Source organism: Ooceraea biroi, chromosome 2 (genome assembly GCF_003672135.1).
Source record: "Ooceraea biroi isolate clonal line C1 chromosome 2, Obir_v5.4, whole genome shotgun sequence".
NCBI lineage: Eukaryota > Metazoa > Arthropoda > Insecta > Hymenoptera > Formicidae > Ooceraea > Ooceraea biroi.
In genome coordinates this window covers 1,388,349-1,402,214 of record NC_039507.1, presented here as the reverse complement: position 1 = coordinate 1,402,214, position 13,866 = coordinate 1,388,349, and the positions used below count along the sequence as shown (strand labels likewise).

The window sequence follows — 13,866 nt, the reverse complement described above, 5'->3', positions numbered from 1 at the left end:
TTTTTTGCGACAATACGTGGCAGTTCAGCTACGCCTAATTCTAGCATTCTATGCTATCCATAATAGGCGTCACAAATCTGATCACGTCCGTTAATCCTTTTTGCATTGATTTTTTAACAAGACACAGACGAAAATTTTACAGATTTGTAGACGTTCACACATACATGTCACTGTTACGTTTATATAAATACATTAAATAAATGTATCAAAGTTACTTTTAGATTTAATATAACATTTCTTTATATCAATATTATATTTATATTTTCTATTATAAGCGCTTTCATACTCTTTTGTTGTGTATTAATAATGTACATAATAATTCCTAAGATCTTATATAAATAATATTATATGCAAAACATTTTTATAATTTTAAATTATTAAATAAAACAAATTAAAATATTTAATAAAAAATTTTGAACTAAATGACAAATTAAAAATCTGTGTCTTGTATTTGCATTCCTGATTGCGCTGCGCATAAATTTAAGCAATCGAAAAGTCTGTTTTTTTTCCATATATGGGATTATTTCACGAAATCGCATTTTCTAGACAATCATATACATCATCTCTTTTCATCTGCCTTCTCTTATTCGATTTCAGTTCGAGTGTACATTGTTCATAGAGCACGTTCGAAATTGCGCCTCGAGTCGTGATGGTTCACATAGACGTGCGAAAATTGGACGCAATAGTTTACGCTCTCATGCAAAAAAAGTCACCACTAGCCGTTTCCGTATATATACCATTCTATACAAGATTAATAATAAAGCTTACAGCGGGCGTCGAATCAAGACGCCCTTAAAATTCGTATAATCTGAATTAAAAATGAGATAAAACGACAATATTTTGATTTTCATAAAGAGGGTACTCCGTCAACCCAGTAAGTCAAGAAAGTTAACGAGAGTCCAGTTAGATTCTGAAGAAAACTTTCTCTTTCTTGTCCTGAAGCCTATTTATTCGAATAATTGAATAGTCAAAGTTCACTTATATACTTCAAAAGCTAGTTTCGAAAAGTGGAGAACATTATTCGGTCTCCAAATTCCTCACACAAATTATAAAGCATCTAGAATTTTGCGCGTAATTCTTCAATATTTTTGTTCGCATAAAATGGTAGCCTACAACATTTGATTTGATCTGTTAGCTTAACACTTTTCCTGTGAGCGTAGCGTTCATATTTTTAAATATTGATCATTTTAAGTAGTCACGTAACTTATGTATGTCGCTTTAATAATTATACCATATGCGACTTAATATCAACACGCATGTGTTGGTACAAAGTGAAAAGCAGTAATAGAAAAGGATATGTAAGCAAACTAATCAACGTTGCACAGACGCACAAGCGTCTCTGATTTTATCGATTTTCCCGTAGCTTTACGACGAGAAAGAGAAAAGGCAGAAAAGCCAACGGCTAGGAAGCGCATTAAGAAAGCGTAAGTTCGCACGCTCAGCACTCGATTATCTTGCATCGAGGGTGTTCTACGGGCACGACGACACTTCGACAACGCAAAACTCGTCGCCGACGACGCGTCACATTCGTAGAGGCATCTCCATTAATTGACTATATTTCTCTTTCCATGTTATATATGTATATATATTCCGACGTTTTTACTAGATCTTTTGCAATTGCATCTGCGAACTATTCGCGCGACAGTCATTAGTAACTCTCATTTTTCATAATTCGTTATGACATTTATTGAGCGTGGTCTTACGTAGACCTAGACGACGATTATAATTTCGAATGTCGTATAATGCGACTCGCCGTTCTCTGTTTTATCTGCAGAACATAATCCCGGTTTACGGGATTTAATTAACGGACTCTAGTGTGTTTGAGCGAAGCGAGATTAGTTTAGAGAAATGGACGCGCGTCGGCGAAGTCGCCGAATTCCGCCGGTGACATATTTCGCAGTGCTTGTAGCACCTCTCACAATTGTTTCATTATAATAATTCGTGTCTATCTCTTCTGTGTAAATAAATCTTGTATTCCTGTATGACATAATATTACTCGGTTTTTACTACGAAAATTAACTAAATATTTTGAGTTTTATCATATTTATTTATTATTTTAATCATATTTATAGGTGACATTTGCTTTTCCACGAATGTATCACAAATTATCACACATAGATGAACACAGATAAAATGCAAGTAAATTTAGGTTTCTCTCTTTGGGAAAATTTTTATTATCAAAGCAAAATCTAATATTTCATATGTTGCATAAATAAAAATTTGTTGTTTCAATAATTGATTTCAAATTCTAATCTTCTATACAATGTTAACTTACAATTCAATGCAGCTTTAGTTTTGTCAAAATCGGTTACTTTAACTGAATAAGGGTCGCTCGCGATATCGACATTTATGAACTTCAATTCTGTATTCAATTGTACGCCAGAGCAATGTGAAAGAAACATCTTGCGAGTGGTGCTGAGATGCGAGGACGATCTTTGAATAGAGATATAATCGACGCTCTAGAAACGCGCCGCGGATAGAACAGAACGCAACATAAGCGCTGCTGCTCGTAGACGTTGTCGATGTGGCGTTAGTCGTCGTCGTCGAGACCGAGGAGCTCCGGCGGAAGTCGCCTGTGCCGGCAACATATAGTGAGACAGAGCACTCGCACGGCTAACCGGAACTGGGGACTCAGTGTGCCGAGGACGACTGCTTTCCAAAAGCTGTTCGTGACCCCCAGCCACACCACGGCAAAGTGTAAAAATGGCACCTACAGTAAATAACAGAGAGTTAGATATATCAACAGATGCAAAATTAAGACATCCCTTTTTTACGAATTTCTCTCTAATTGATTTTATAAATCCATGAATTAAAATTTTCAATTTAATAAATTTGTAACATTTTCATAATTAATGTAAATATTAATTTCCTGACGAGAAAAAAATAGAACTTGTTTTATAATTAAATTACGTTTACATGTACATAAACCGATACCAGAAATATTCTTCTACAACGCAACGTCTGTGCGAAGTACGTCCTTGCGCGTGAACTTATAGGTACTTATGCACATAAGTAGTACTAGTGAGCATTCTCTATTAACCTACTCCGCTTTATAAAGTTTTGCGCCGTCCTACATTTTTAATCGTCTCATTTTCAATACTTCTTTTCGCAAAGTTCAAACTCAGTTTTAGATCATGTCAGTGTCAAGTTAGTATCATCGTTACAGCCGTTCCAATACGTGCGTTCTCATAGTTAATCACTTTTACAAACTACGCAACAAAACAACAACAAAAAATATGCCAATAAAAATGCACCAATAAAAGTAGTGGAGTTCCCAAATTGATATTACCTGAGGGGGTCCGTTAACGACCGCATATATCCTTAGCCCGGCGAATGGTGCCCATGACACACAGAAAACCAATACTAAGACGAAGGACATAATGTGACTCGGGTTGCTCAGATTTTCCGACAGCGCAGTAGCGTACTCCTTGTCGTGAATTAGTACACCGGACTTTAAACGCCTCATCATGGAGAAGATGTAGAAATACGTGTAGATGATGGTTATGACCGACGGCCCCAACACGAGGATGGACAGCGTGATGGTGTACGCGGCCATGTTGCCCCAGTCGAGCATGCAGATAAAGGCCTCGCGATCGAAGATCGGCTTCTGGAAACCGAGCAGGGGCGGGCAGCACATCATCGCCACGCTGATCCACGTGAAGACCATCCAGCATTGACATCGGGTTTTCGTCTGTACGGTCTCGTACCTTAACGGTTTCCTACAAACATCGCAGAGGACATTATTAGCGTTATTAGAACTGCTTTTGCAAGAAAATCTTGCAGATATTAAAGTTAGATATGATGTTCTGAAAGAAAGAGTTAAGACAATTGATATCAAGGTAGTACCTTTTAAGAATGAAACTTTTATAATATTTTATACTTTTTTAACGTTCGGTATTATTTTAATTATTTAATTAAAATAATTATTATAATAATTAAATAATAATTAATTATTATAGGTTCTGCGCTTGCTCTTGTAATTTTGATGAAATATTATTTTAATATAATTTACCTGATAGCTAGATAGCGATCTACGGAGATCCACATGAAGGTGTATACCGATACCGCCCAAAGTGTGACTTCCAAGTAGCCGACGAGTCGGCACACCATGTCTCCGTAGACCCATCTTCGTACCAGTGCTGGATATATCGAGAGTGGAACCACCAACAGACCGCACAGAAGATCTGCCGAGGCAAGTGACAGCAAGTAGTAGTTTATCACCTCGGAGGGACCTGCAAATAAAACGTTCTTAGTGTAATATATAATTATTATCAATCCATATTATTCAGTAATGTAAAGCGCGTGCGAATTCAGGCTCACCGCGGAAGTTGAGGTAGGTGGCGATAATGAGGAGATTCGATAAGATGATGGCGACGGCGACCACGAAGATAAGGCTCGCCTGCATGAGAGCCTCCAACGAGGGCTCCTCCATGCCGCCACCCTTTCGAGCTGCATCCCCCCACCCGCCCTTAGATGCTTTTACCCTTCACCCTCTTCGCGATCTTCCCGCTGCCAGGAACAAGGTCCTTCTGGAAGCTTGCGCTGATCCACTTTCGACTTCTACGCGTCTGTCTTCTTCGTTACTTACTTCGTTTCTAGGACTGTTCCACACTCTCGAGAAGGAACGTTCGAAGTTCTTAAGCAAATGAATCCTCGATATCGAAGTTGTGTCTTCGAGGATCTTGATATACAATTGATGCAACTGTGCCACTGAAAATTTATAAGAGAATTAATAATTAACTTATACATTGTGATTATCAATACGTACTTTATAGAAATGTATTATATTCCAGTAATTATGATACTTGCATATTTTTCAACAGACATATTAAATAAGAAGAGAATCCGCAATCTGTTAAAAGTATACAAAATGATGTGATAATCAGAGTTCGGACTTCGGTGCCGCTATCCCCACTCGAGGCGCCCGAGCGCCGCAAGAGACAGTGCCGACTATGTCGGTGGGGCAGCCTATCGGCAGATGACACACCGTCGCGTATAGCAAAAACTAATTTTTATTGTTACATTTGTAACAATGAGAAACAAAATATTGACTTAAATTATCGAACTTACAATTTTGGCGTCTATCTGTCAAAATAGCTTTGTAACTATTATACACAGCTATTTGTAATAGCCGTGTAATAGTATTGTAAAGATACGTTAACATCTGACTCTCTATTTCCGAAAATAGAGTCAGATGTTAACATATCTTTACAATCGGAACAATTAAAGCTTTTTACATATGCACTGATTGTCTCGTCTGATGTAGAATGCACCTTTTCACGTTACAAAGCTATTTTGACAGATAGACGCCAAAATTTTAAGTTCGACAATTTAAGTCAATATTTTGTTTCTCATTGTTACAAATGTAACAATAAAAATTAGTTTTTGCTACATGCGACGGTGTCTCATCTGCCGACATAGTTGGCACTGTCGCTCGCGGCGCTCGGGCGCCTCGAGTGGGGATAGCGGCACCAAAGTCCGAACTCTGGTGATAAGACATAAGATCGGATTATTTGTCGAGAGTAATGAAAATTTCTGTAACAAGACCGCAGAGCGGATCATCCGCCAGTTCGGGGTCAATGTGTCAATCCAGCTTGACCGCTAGACGAGGGTGACTCTTGAGAAAATCGCAGTCCGAAGGGTAGATCGGTCGGATAACGCAATGTGGAACAGGGCTATAGGACAAGTTTCTGAATTGTTGGCGCCAATAATAAACGGTTGCCGCCGCGTTTTTCCTTTTTTATTTTCCCGCGAAAGCCACGTAGCTCTTCCCTTGTGGGAGCGCCCCGCGAACGACCCATACGACGCTTTCCCTCCCTAGGTATCGACCGCCATTCATAATTTAGCTGAGTCGATCCTGAATGGAGGGGTGTATCATATAGCATCGTACCGTCCGTCGTGTTTCCCGAATTAAAGTAGAGCTTCCGTATTTTATACATGGGTGACACGTAGATACGTAGACACGCTGACACCATCGACCAGAAACGGTGCGAATGGCACGAACGAATGGCAGATTATAATCCAGATCCTTGACATCATTCTCGCTCGAGAACGCATCGTGCCTTTGGCATGTCATTATTTATGGCCACCTACGTTATTTTTACGTAATATTTAATTCAGAATATTTGAATGATCTCTGATCATGATGAATCTGATTACATTATTAAAATAATAAAAATTTCTCGGTAAATTGACATTTTCTTTCGGTACTCATACGTGGTATTAATTGAAACGTTTATGGTCAAAATAATTGGTTAAATCATATTGTTGACTATAAGTTGTTACGTGATAAGCGATATGACCAATCAAATTCAAAGATAACCTCGACATCGAGTTCTCGAATCTTTAATCGGACATTATAGTTCCTTGAATGTTATATCGCGCTTTCCGTCGGGCTGGTCTTCCAGCAAACTCGCAAGCAGTAACAATCTGAAAGCTGCAGCTGCACGTTCTGATCGATGCGTGGGCGTTTGCCCGCATGAAAGCGACGTAATCAGCACGAAAATCGATACATGTTGCAATTATCGTCTGTAATGCTTGCTTAATTATAAACAAAGCGTCACAAGCATTGACACACAATGTTCGAGACTTTGTTACATGAAAAGCAGCTTAATGAAGCCCCGAGTGTATTACGGCTTTAGCAATTACGTTGCTACGCTTCCTAGTCTTTCGCCGCCACCGATTGGTCTTCGACGGCGACATTGCGACTGATTTTTCCATTTTATCGCTCTGTTAGCGGACATAAATAACGCACGATGCAAATGTAGATGTCAGAAGATTGCCATTACGCGAAATAATCGTCGACAATTTTGTGCGCGGTAACAAATCGGTTGATCGGACAAAAATGTGTCATTACGAGGAAACAATTTCGCTTACTGCAATTTGGCAAATGACAATGCAACATTAATTTATAATATGAGGTCGATATATACTTAATGAAATTAGGATTAAGAATATATTTATGTATACTTTTTCTTGTTTCCTCTTGTACAGATCATCGAACAAAGTTTTGGTAATGTTATTTATATTTATTTATATATAAAATTTCGTAAAGCAACTTTAAAATAATTTATATGTTTTTACTATAGATGCATGTGATGTTAGGTATAATAATAATACCTTGTAGAGATGCAGTAATTTCATCACATGATAAAAATCTTGAGAATAGTATGCTTATTAAAATGCTTATATAAAGAAATTAAATGCATGACTAAACGTAATAATTTACATTGCTTTTTCTAGATTATGAAAGAACCAAATTACGCGAATCTTCTTTTATTAAATTATATAAAATATTAAATTCTTTTTGATAATTAAATTACGTTTTATTAAATTACGCTTATATAAAGAAATTAAATGCATGACTAAATGTAATAATGTACATTGCTTTTTCTAGATTATGAAAAAAACAAATTACGCGAATTTTCTTTTATTAAATTATATAAGATATTAAATTCTTTTTGATAATTAAATTACGTTTTATATATATACAATTGTTGTAAATATGTTATACATACACATTACCAATTTTATATATTATATCACATGACGAATCTTTTCCTAACAAACATTATAAATTAATCCTAACATTAACATGTGAGATGAGAACAAAACCTATAAATTTTACTAATTTACTCTTTAATAGTAGAATATTGTTACATCAATCAAGTTTATTTTAGTTTTTGCCAAGAAAGGGGAATATTGTTATATAAAATAATTAATCTAGTTTCAGGATTATTACTTCAAAATTAAAAAAAAGTATTTTTAGTCAAAAACATATTAATCTACGTTACTCATTTTATGAAGTAAGTAAAATTTAAAATTTTATTAAAATTTTATTAAAATTTAAGGTACTTACCGAGCGGAGTTCCGAGAGAGAGCGAAAGCAGAGTCCCGAGAGTGCCCGGTATATTGTATCGTATTTAGCTGTTTCGTTATTACATGAACTCTCTGATCTGCGACGCCGCGCCTACGCGTTCGGCGGACCGTAGGCCAGCAGATCCGTACTGGTAAAATAACACGTCGCAGATTTTTGGCGAAATTTATTAAAATTTATTAAAATTTAAGGTACTTACTTCATAAAATGAGTAACGTAGATTAACATGTTTTTGACTAAAAATACTTTTTTTTAATTTTGAAGTAATAATCCTGAAACTAGATTAATTATTTTATATAACAATATTCCCCTTTCTTGGTAAAAACTAAAATAAACTTGATTGATGTAACAATATTCTACTATTAAAGAGTAAATTAGTAAAATTTATAGGTTTTGTTCTCATCTCACATGTTAATGTTAGGATTATAATGTTTGTTAGGAAAAGATTTGTCATGTGATATAATATAAGAGCATTTAAGGCTTAAATGCTCTTACAGCATCACCTATAACCTGTCCTGGATTATAACAAAAATCTACATAGTATTATTAAAATCAATAGATATTTCTCTAACCATTTGCATTTTTCAACTTATTTGTATTTCCTCATCAAGGAAGACTAAGATATTAATCAATTTTTATTAAATCGCGTTCAGACATAGATTTTTGTATTCTAAATTTTAGAAGGACTATTAAATAATAAAATGGTATTTATCAATTCACTTCAAATAGAACAGAAATTTAATTTTTTAAAACTAAAATTGTATACTAAAATTCTATAAATTTTTAATGTATAATATTCAAAATCGGAAGATTCCGATAAATGGTTCCTTTAACTTTCTAACTCCCCTAACTTTTATTAAGAAAAGGTCGACTTTAAATGATGACTGAATGATCGAAAAATCAAATGTCACCAGACCATATTAGAAGACATCTAGTATAGAGTAAAGATGTTATGTATTTGCCTATATTATTATTGTGTGTTATGAGTTCAGGAGAACTTATGTAAGATTTACCCACTTAAGGCAGAAAATTGCAACAGAAATGTCAAACGATGCTTTAATAGTTTTGTCGTATTGTACTTATTTCACAGAACAATATCTCATTGTTAATAATTTCATGAAATGACAACAGTAATCATTTAATCTTTAGTATAACTGCAATAAATAATATGATATAAAGAATAAAAAAATCACAAATCTTCGTATAAATTGTGTTATAGTTTAGTGTATCAAGATTTTTTATTAAATTGTTTTAATTTATCTCATTAATTCTCTATTCGTATTTAATTGCACAATTGATGATAATCACAGTTTACGTTTATATCCATGATATCGCTATCGATATAATAGACAAAGAGATCTATCATATTTAATTACTGATATAATTACATATCCATTAGTTTCCCCTTATCGAGGAGTGTGACGTTCAATATTCAGGTTAATAATTCCAATACACAGTTTCACTTTCGTTTAGGATTTCCTTTAACTATACAGACTTTAGCCAAATATATATATGAAAAATACATTTTTTACTTTCCATTATTAATTTCTCCCATAATTTTTATTATATCATTTTATTATATCATTATTATATCGAACTTTCTTATAATTTTTATTTTATTATAACTTAACGTTACCGCCGCCAAACTATTTTTTAAATATCAGTTTAAAATGCAATATTAAGCTTAACTATTGAACATCTCTAATTTAGTCCGAAATTTAGTTAAAAATAAATATAGAACTAATTTAATTTCCAATAATGCGGTCGTACGGAACTACGCGAAGAATGAGAGGGTTGATCCAGACTTCGCGAGTTCGAACCCGCTGCTATTTTTATCCATTCTCATATCGATGGCAATCAGCGGTGCGAGTTTCATTGCAGCCGACAAAAAAGATAACACGAAGCGATGCTTTTCCCGGCGGGGTTCTTCAATTACCGCCGGAGCGAGAGTGCTATCGGGATGCACGATGACGAACAACCGGAGCTGTGCCCGACACAGCAACGGCTACTCTCTTTTGTTTAGTTAACCGAATATTTGCCCAGCCATGCGCACATGTGTCACGATAAGGGGTGATCCATGAGAGACGGACGGAACGGACGTGAGTGAATGCACATCGTAGATTTTCAGAACGATAGGGCCACGTACTTGTCTCGTGACGTGAATTTTCAGCGTTCTTCTCTGTGTGCGCGCGCGGACGCTTATTAGGGTCTTTTTGCAGCAACTTTGCAGCAAACTAAAAGGAGCAAAAACTATGAACAAGTGAATTCATTCGTGAAAAATATTTTTAGCGTTCGTTCAAAACAGCGTTGATGAAGGAATATCTCCGCACCCAGTTTGCTAATAATTAAATTGAATTATCACAGCGGATCTTTTGGTACGAGTTATTTCAATTAACCTGAGTTGTTATATAGTATTATACTACAAATTTAATTTATACATGTAATTATTATATACCAATGACCATATTACACATTTATATTTATACAATTAATTTTAATGTTAAAAAATATCCTAATTAGTAAAACTACGGATCGTGATATTTGTATGGCAAAATAGAATTAGGGGTTGTGAAACGCAGAACAAAGACGTAACGAAACATCGAAAACACGAGATACATGCATCTTGAAGTATAGGGCTTCTTCTTGATTCTCTGTGAAGTGTTCATAGGATTTCAAGAATGCTTGCAATTTTAACGAGTCGAATATATGAATGCGCATGATTTTCCTTCATGGTTACGGCAGGAGAAAGCTCGAGGTTGCTAAAGAGATCACGCGCGGAGCAAGAAGAAGAGAGGGAGAGACTAAACTTCGGTATTCTCCATCTTCCCGCCTTTCTGGCTCGCAGGCTCACTTCGAGAGCACCACGTCGCAATCAGAAGAAACGCTGGAAAGTAAACCAGACTAAAGCGATATAGATCAGTCCACAGACGAGTGTATCTCGGAGCAAATGTCGACGTAATTCAGTACGGCGATCACGACATCGCGGTCCACGCAGCATCCCTGATTCCGAACACTCTGTACGTTGCATTTACTGCTCACTGCCATCTTTGACCGCGTCCGATCTTCACCATTCAGCACGTACCTCCTCGGTCGCATCCTGATCGCATGCACCAGCAGGTCCGCCGGTGCCTCTCGCAGCCTCCTGAACTCCCGTGCACCCTCTCGCGCCACTTTTCTCTGAGAACCCGGGAGAGTCAGCAGCGACGGCCAAGATGCTGATAGCGCGTTGTTGTCCGTCACGCTTGTCGACGTTCTCGTTGTCGTGGTCGTAGTCGTCGTCGTGGTTGTTCTCGGTATCACGATGCCGTTTCAACGTTCCCGTAAATTTTTGTCGCTTTGCTGTGTGATGTACTCGAGATGCACTCGCAGAAGCACACCGCAATGCACACGCGCACGTACTCGCACTCTCGCTCAACCCCAACCGGGACTTCTACTACTACTAACAGAGAAGTTCGCTTCTCACCCTCAGCCCGGGCGTCGAGGCGTCGATACGACGACGACGGCGCTTGCGCGCCGCCCCCGATCCACCCTTTCCCACCCGGGCATTTTCGCGGCGCATTCGAGGCTGCGACCCTGCCGTCGCGACGCCGAGCACCCTGCGCGAACGTCGTTGTCACGGGAAAGTCGTTGTCGCAAGATTTCGGGATCGTCGAACGCGCCAGCAAAAAGGATTCTCGTTCTCGAAAGAACGGAAATTGGTTATCCGGAAACCTCACGGTTGTCGTCGACTGAATATCCTGTGAAATTTCATTATCGAACTCTGGTTATTCGTTTTCCGCCGCCTTCATTTCCACCACGACGTATTTCAAAGATTTGACTTGCCAGATTTTTTGTTCAAAGCATATTTAAGTTATAATACTCAGAGATATATTAATAAATATTTTAGAAATAGGTTTTTTTATTAAACTTGTTTTTCTAATTTAATGGATATATTGAGAAAAGAATGTTCTACAATTTTTATATAGACCCTTGACATTAATTCTTTTGCAAAATAAGCAGTAAACGAAATTTTTGTTATATCTAAAACAAATTCTAAATGCTTTTGCAATTTTTAAAGTTTAAACGAAAATCCTTGTTAATACGATTTTAGTATCTCATCTTTTAAATTCATTAAAAAAATTATGAGTTTTCTGTGCAAATAGTATTAATAATTTGGTGCAAGCATTTTATCGTTCAAGTAAAGTTGGTTAACGCTTTCATTAACTATCTTTTTAAAGTTTATGAAGTCACCCTCGTAATTTACTCCTGCCTTTTTGATTAAAGCCAGAAAATCGACGGCTATTCTCATGAGATGACGCTACGTACACCGTTAATTACACTAGACGGAAATTTAGATTAGCTCTTTAGACAGTCCATCGGAATTTTATTTGGTGTCACGTAATGGTTATTTAAAGCGTACGAGACAGAAAAGCTGGAACCTCGCATATTAATGCGGTCGTCTTTGCGATAATTTTAGCTTATTCATTCCTTCTTGCCGACGGTACGATTCGATTTGAATTGTTAATTTGCTCGACCGTAAACTGTTTTTTACTGGCTATTTTTTTACTCTGCCATTTCTTAATTAAACTCGACTGTATAATGAAAATTTTTCTCTTTTACAAGATTGATTGTTTGACTTGAATTTTAAAACTGAATCATTCTATTTTATTCTTCCATTCGTACTTGTAACAATACGTCTAAATAATCATTGTGTACATTAAATTGTTACGCAATTCATTGTTCAATCTCATAATTGTAATTAGTATGTATAGTATTTTAATACTGCATAAAGCATGAGGAATTGATTTTATTAGAACAATTGGAAAACGTTGTTCTTGCCATATTAAAAATTTCTGACGTGTTATATCCCGTTGAATCCCTAGAATAACGCGTGCGACGAGCGCAGTTACGATGTCAGTGACGTAGCTGGCTACTGAATGATTAAATTTGGCATAGTTAGCTCCCATTCTACACGACGACGTACACGTTTCATGCGTTTGCTCATTCTGAAACCGCGGGCATTGTGCCGCTCAAATTGGCACATCTCTGATACGAAAGTTCTGCAGCATTTCATTGTTACTTGGGCTGTGCCAACGAGTGCTTTTCCGCGATACACCGCTCACGCGACAGCTTAGGGAAAGACATTTTTAGACGTTTCATTATTCCAGTTGTACGAAAGCGTTTTGCCTTCATTTAAAAATGTACATTTGAGAACATTAGACTTGTTTCATCCTTCTATTTATAAACAAATTAAGAAGACGCTTGCGTAATGTTTGCAAGTAAAACGCAAACGTGTATATGTCAACTCTATAATGCATAAAATTGTTTTGTTAAAATTTCTATATTTTTATAAGTTTTATAACTGCTGAGAATCCTGAAACTGTATTCTGAGAATTTTGATAAAAAAAGAGTAGTCTTAGATTAATTCAAACGTCCGAATAAACAAAAGTATCCGGAGAAAGCTTAGAGAGATCTGTATAAAGACAATAACCGCCCTAAACGATGTCAGATTTTGTTAATTTGTAGTTGGTCGACGTAGAGATAAACCTAGCTGAAAATTCAAAAAACACTGTGTGTCATGATAACATTTTTACCAAACAGTCTTATACTCGAAAGTATCTCTCTCGAGGACATCAAAAATAAATAAAACGAATCACAGTCTTCCTGATGGGAATGTTTAAATTAAAAAAATATATATACATATATATATCTGGAATACGCTCGAGTAGAAGATTAATTGTTACCGATCGTATATAAATTTTCTATCGCGGACTTTCTTTGTAAAGCGTTAACTGACCCATGATACAGATCTTTTTTTCTTTATTTTTTGGTATTATCTTTATAATTGCTAATATTTTAGTGAATCGATCAATCCTGGCAATAATCTCGATGTTGTGAGATGTCTAATCGAAGCAAACTGTGCGCCAATTTAGACATCTCACAACATCGAGATTATTGCCAGGATTGATCGATTCACTAAAATATTAGCAATTTTAATGATTCTACTGGCG

At 36.3% G+C, this 13,866-nt stretch overlaps 1 protein-coding gene across 1 annotated transcript; it reads right to left on the bottom strand.

Annotated features, from left to right (window-relative positions):
- On the bottom strand, positions 1 to 11,335 carry LOC105287952 (G-protein coupled receptor 52). Its single transcript, XM_011353849.3, has 5 exons — positions 10,959 to 11,335; positions 4,321 to 4,710; positions 4,013 to 4,232; positions 3,290 to 3,719; positions 1 to 2,710 (listed from the first exon to the last, which is right to left on the bottom strand). Exons 2-5 carry the CDS (start codon positions 4,430 to 4,432, stop codon positions 2,531 to 2,533), a joined length of 942 nt encoding a protein of 313 aa, XP_011352151.1. The 5' UTR covers positions 4,433 to 4,710; positions 10,959 to 11,335; the 3' UTR covers positions 1 to 2,530.
- Positions 11,336 to 13,866: the final 2,531 nt, after the last annotated feature.

Coding starts and splice junctions, on each gene's coding strand:
- LOC105287952 (XM_011353849.3), bottom strand. CDS start 4,432: ATGGAGGAGCCCTCGTTGGAGGCTCTCATGCAGGCGAGCCTTATCTTC. Junction 3,720..4,012: donor GATCGCTATCTAGCTATCAG/GTAAATTATATT, acceptor CGATGTTTGTAG/GAAACCGTTAAGGTACGAGA. Junction 2,711..3,289: donor TCGTTAACGGACCCCCTCAG/GTAATATCAATT, acceptor TATTTACTGTAG/GTGCCATTTTTACACTTTGC.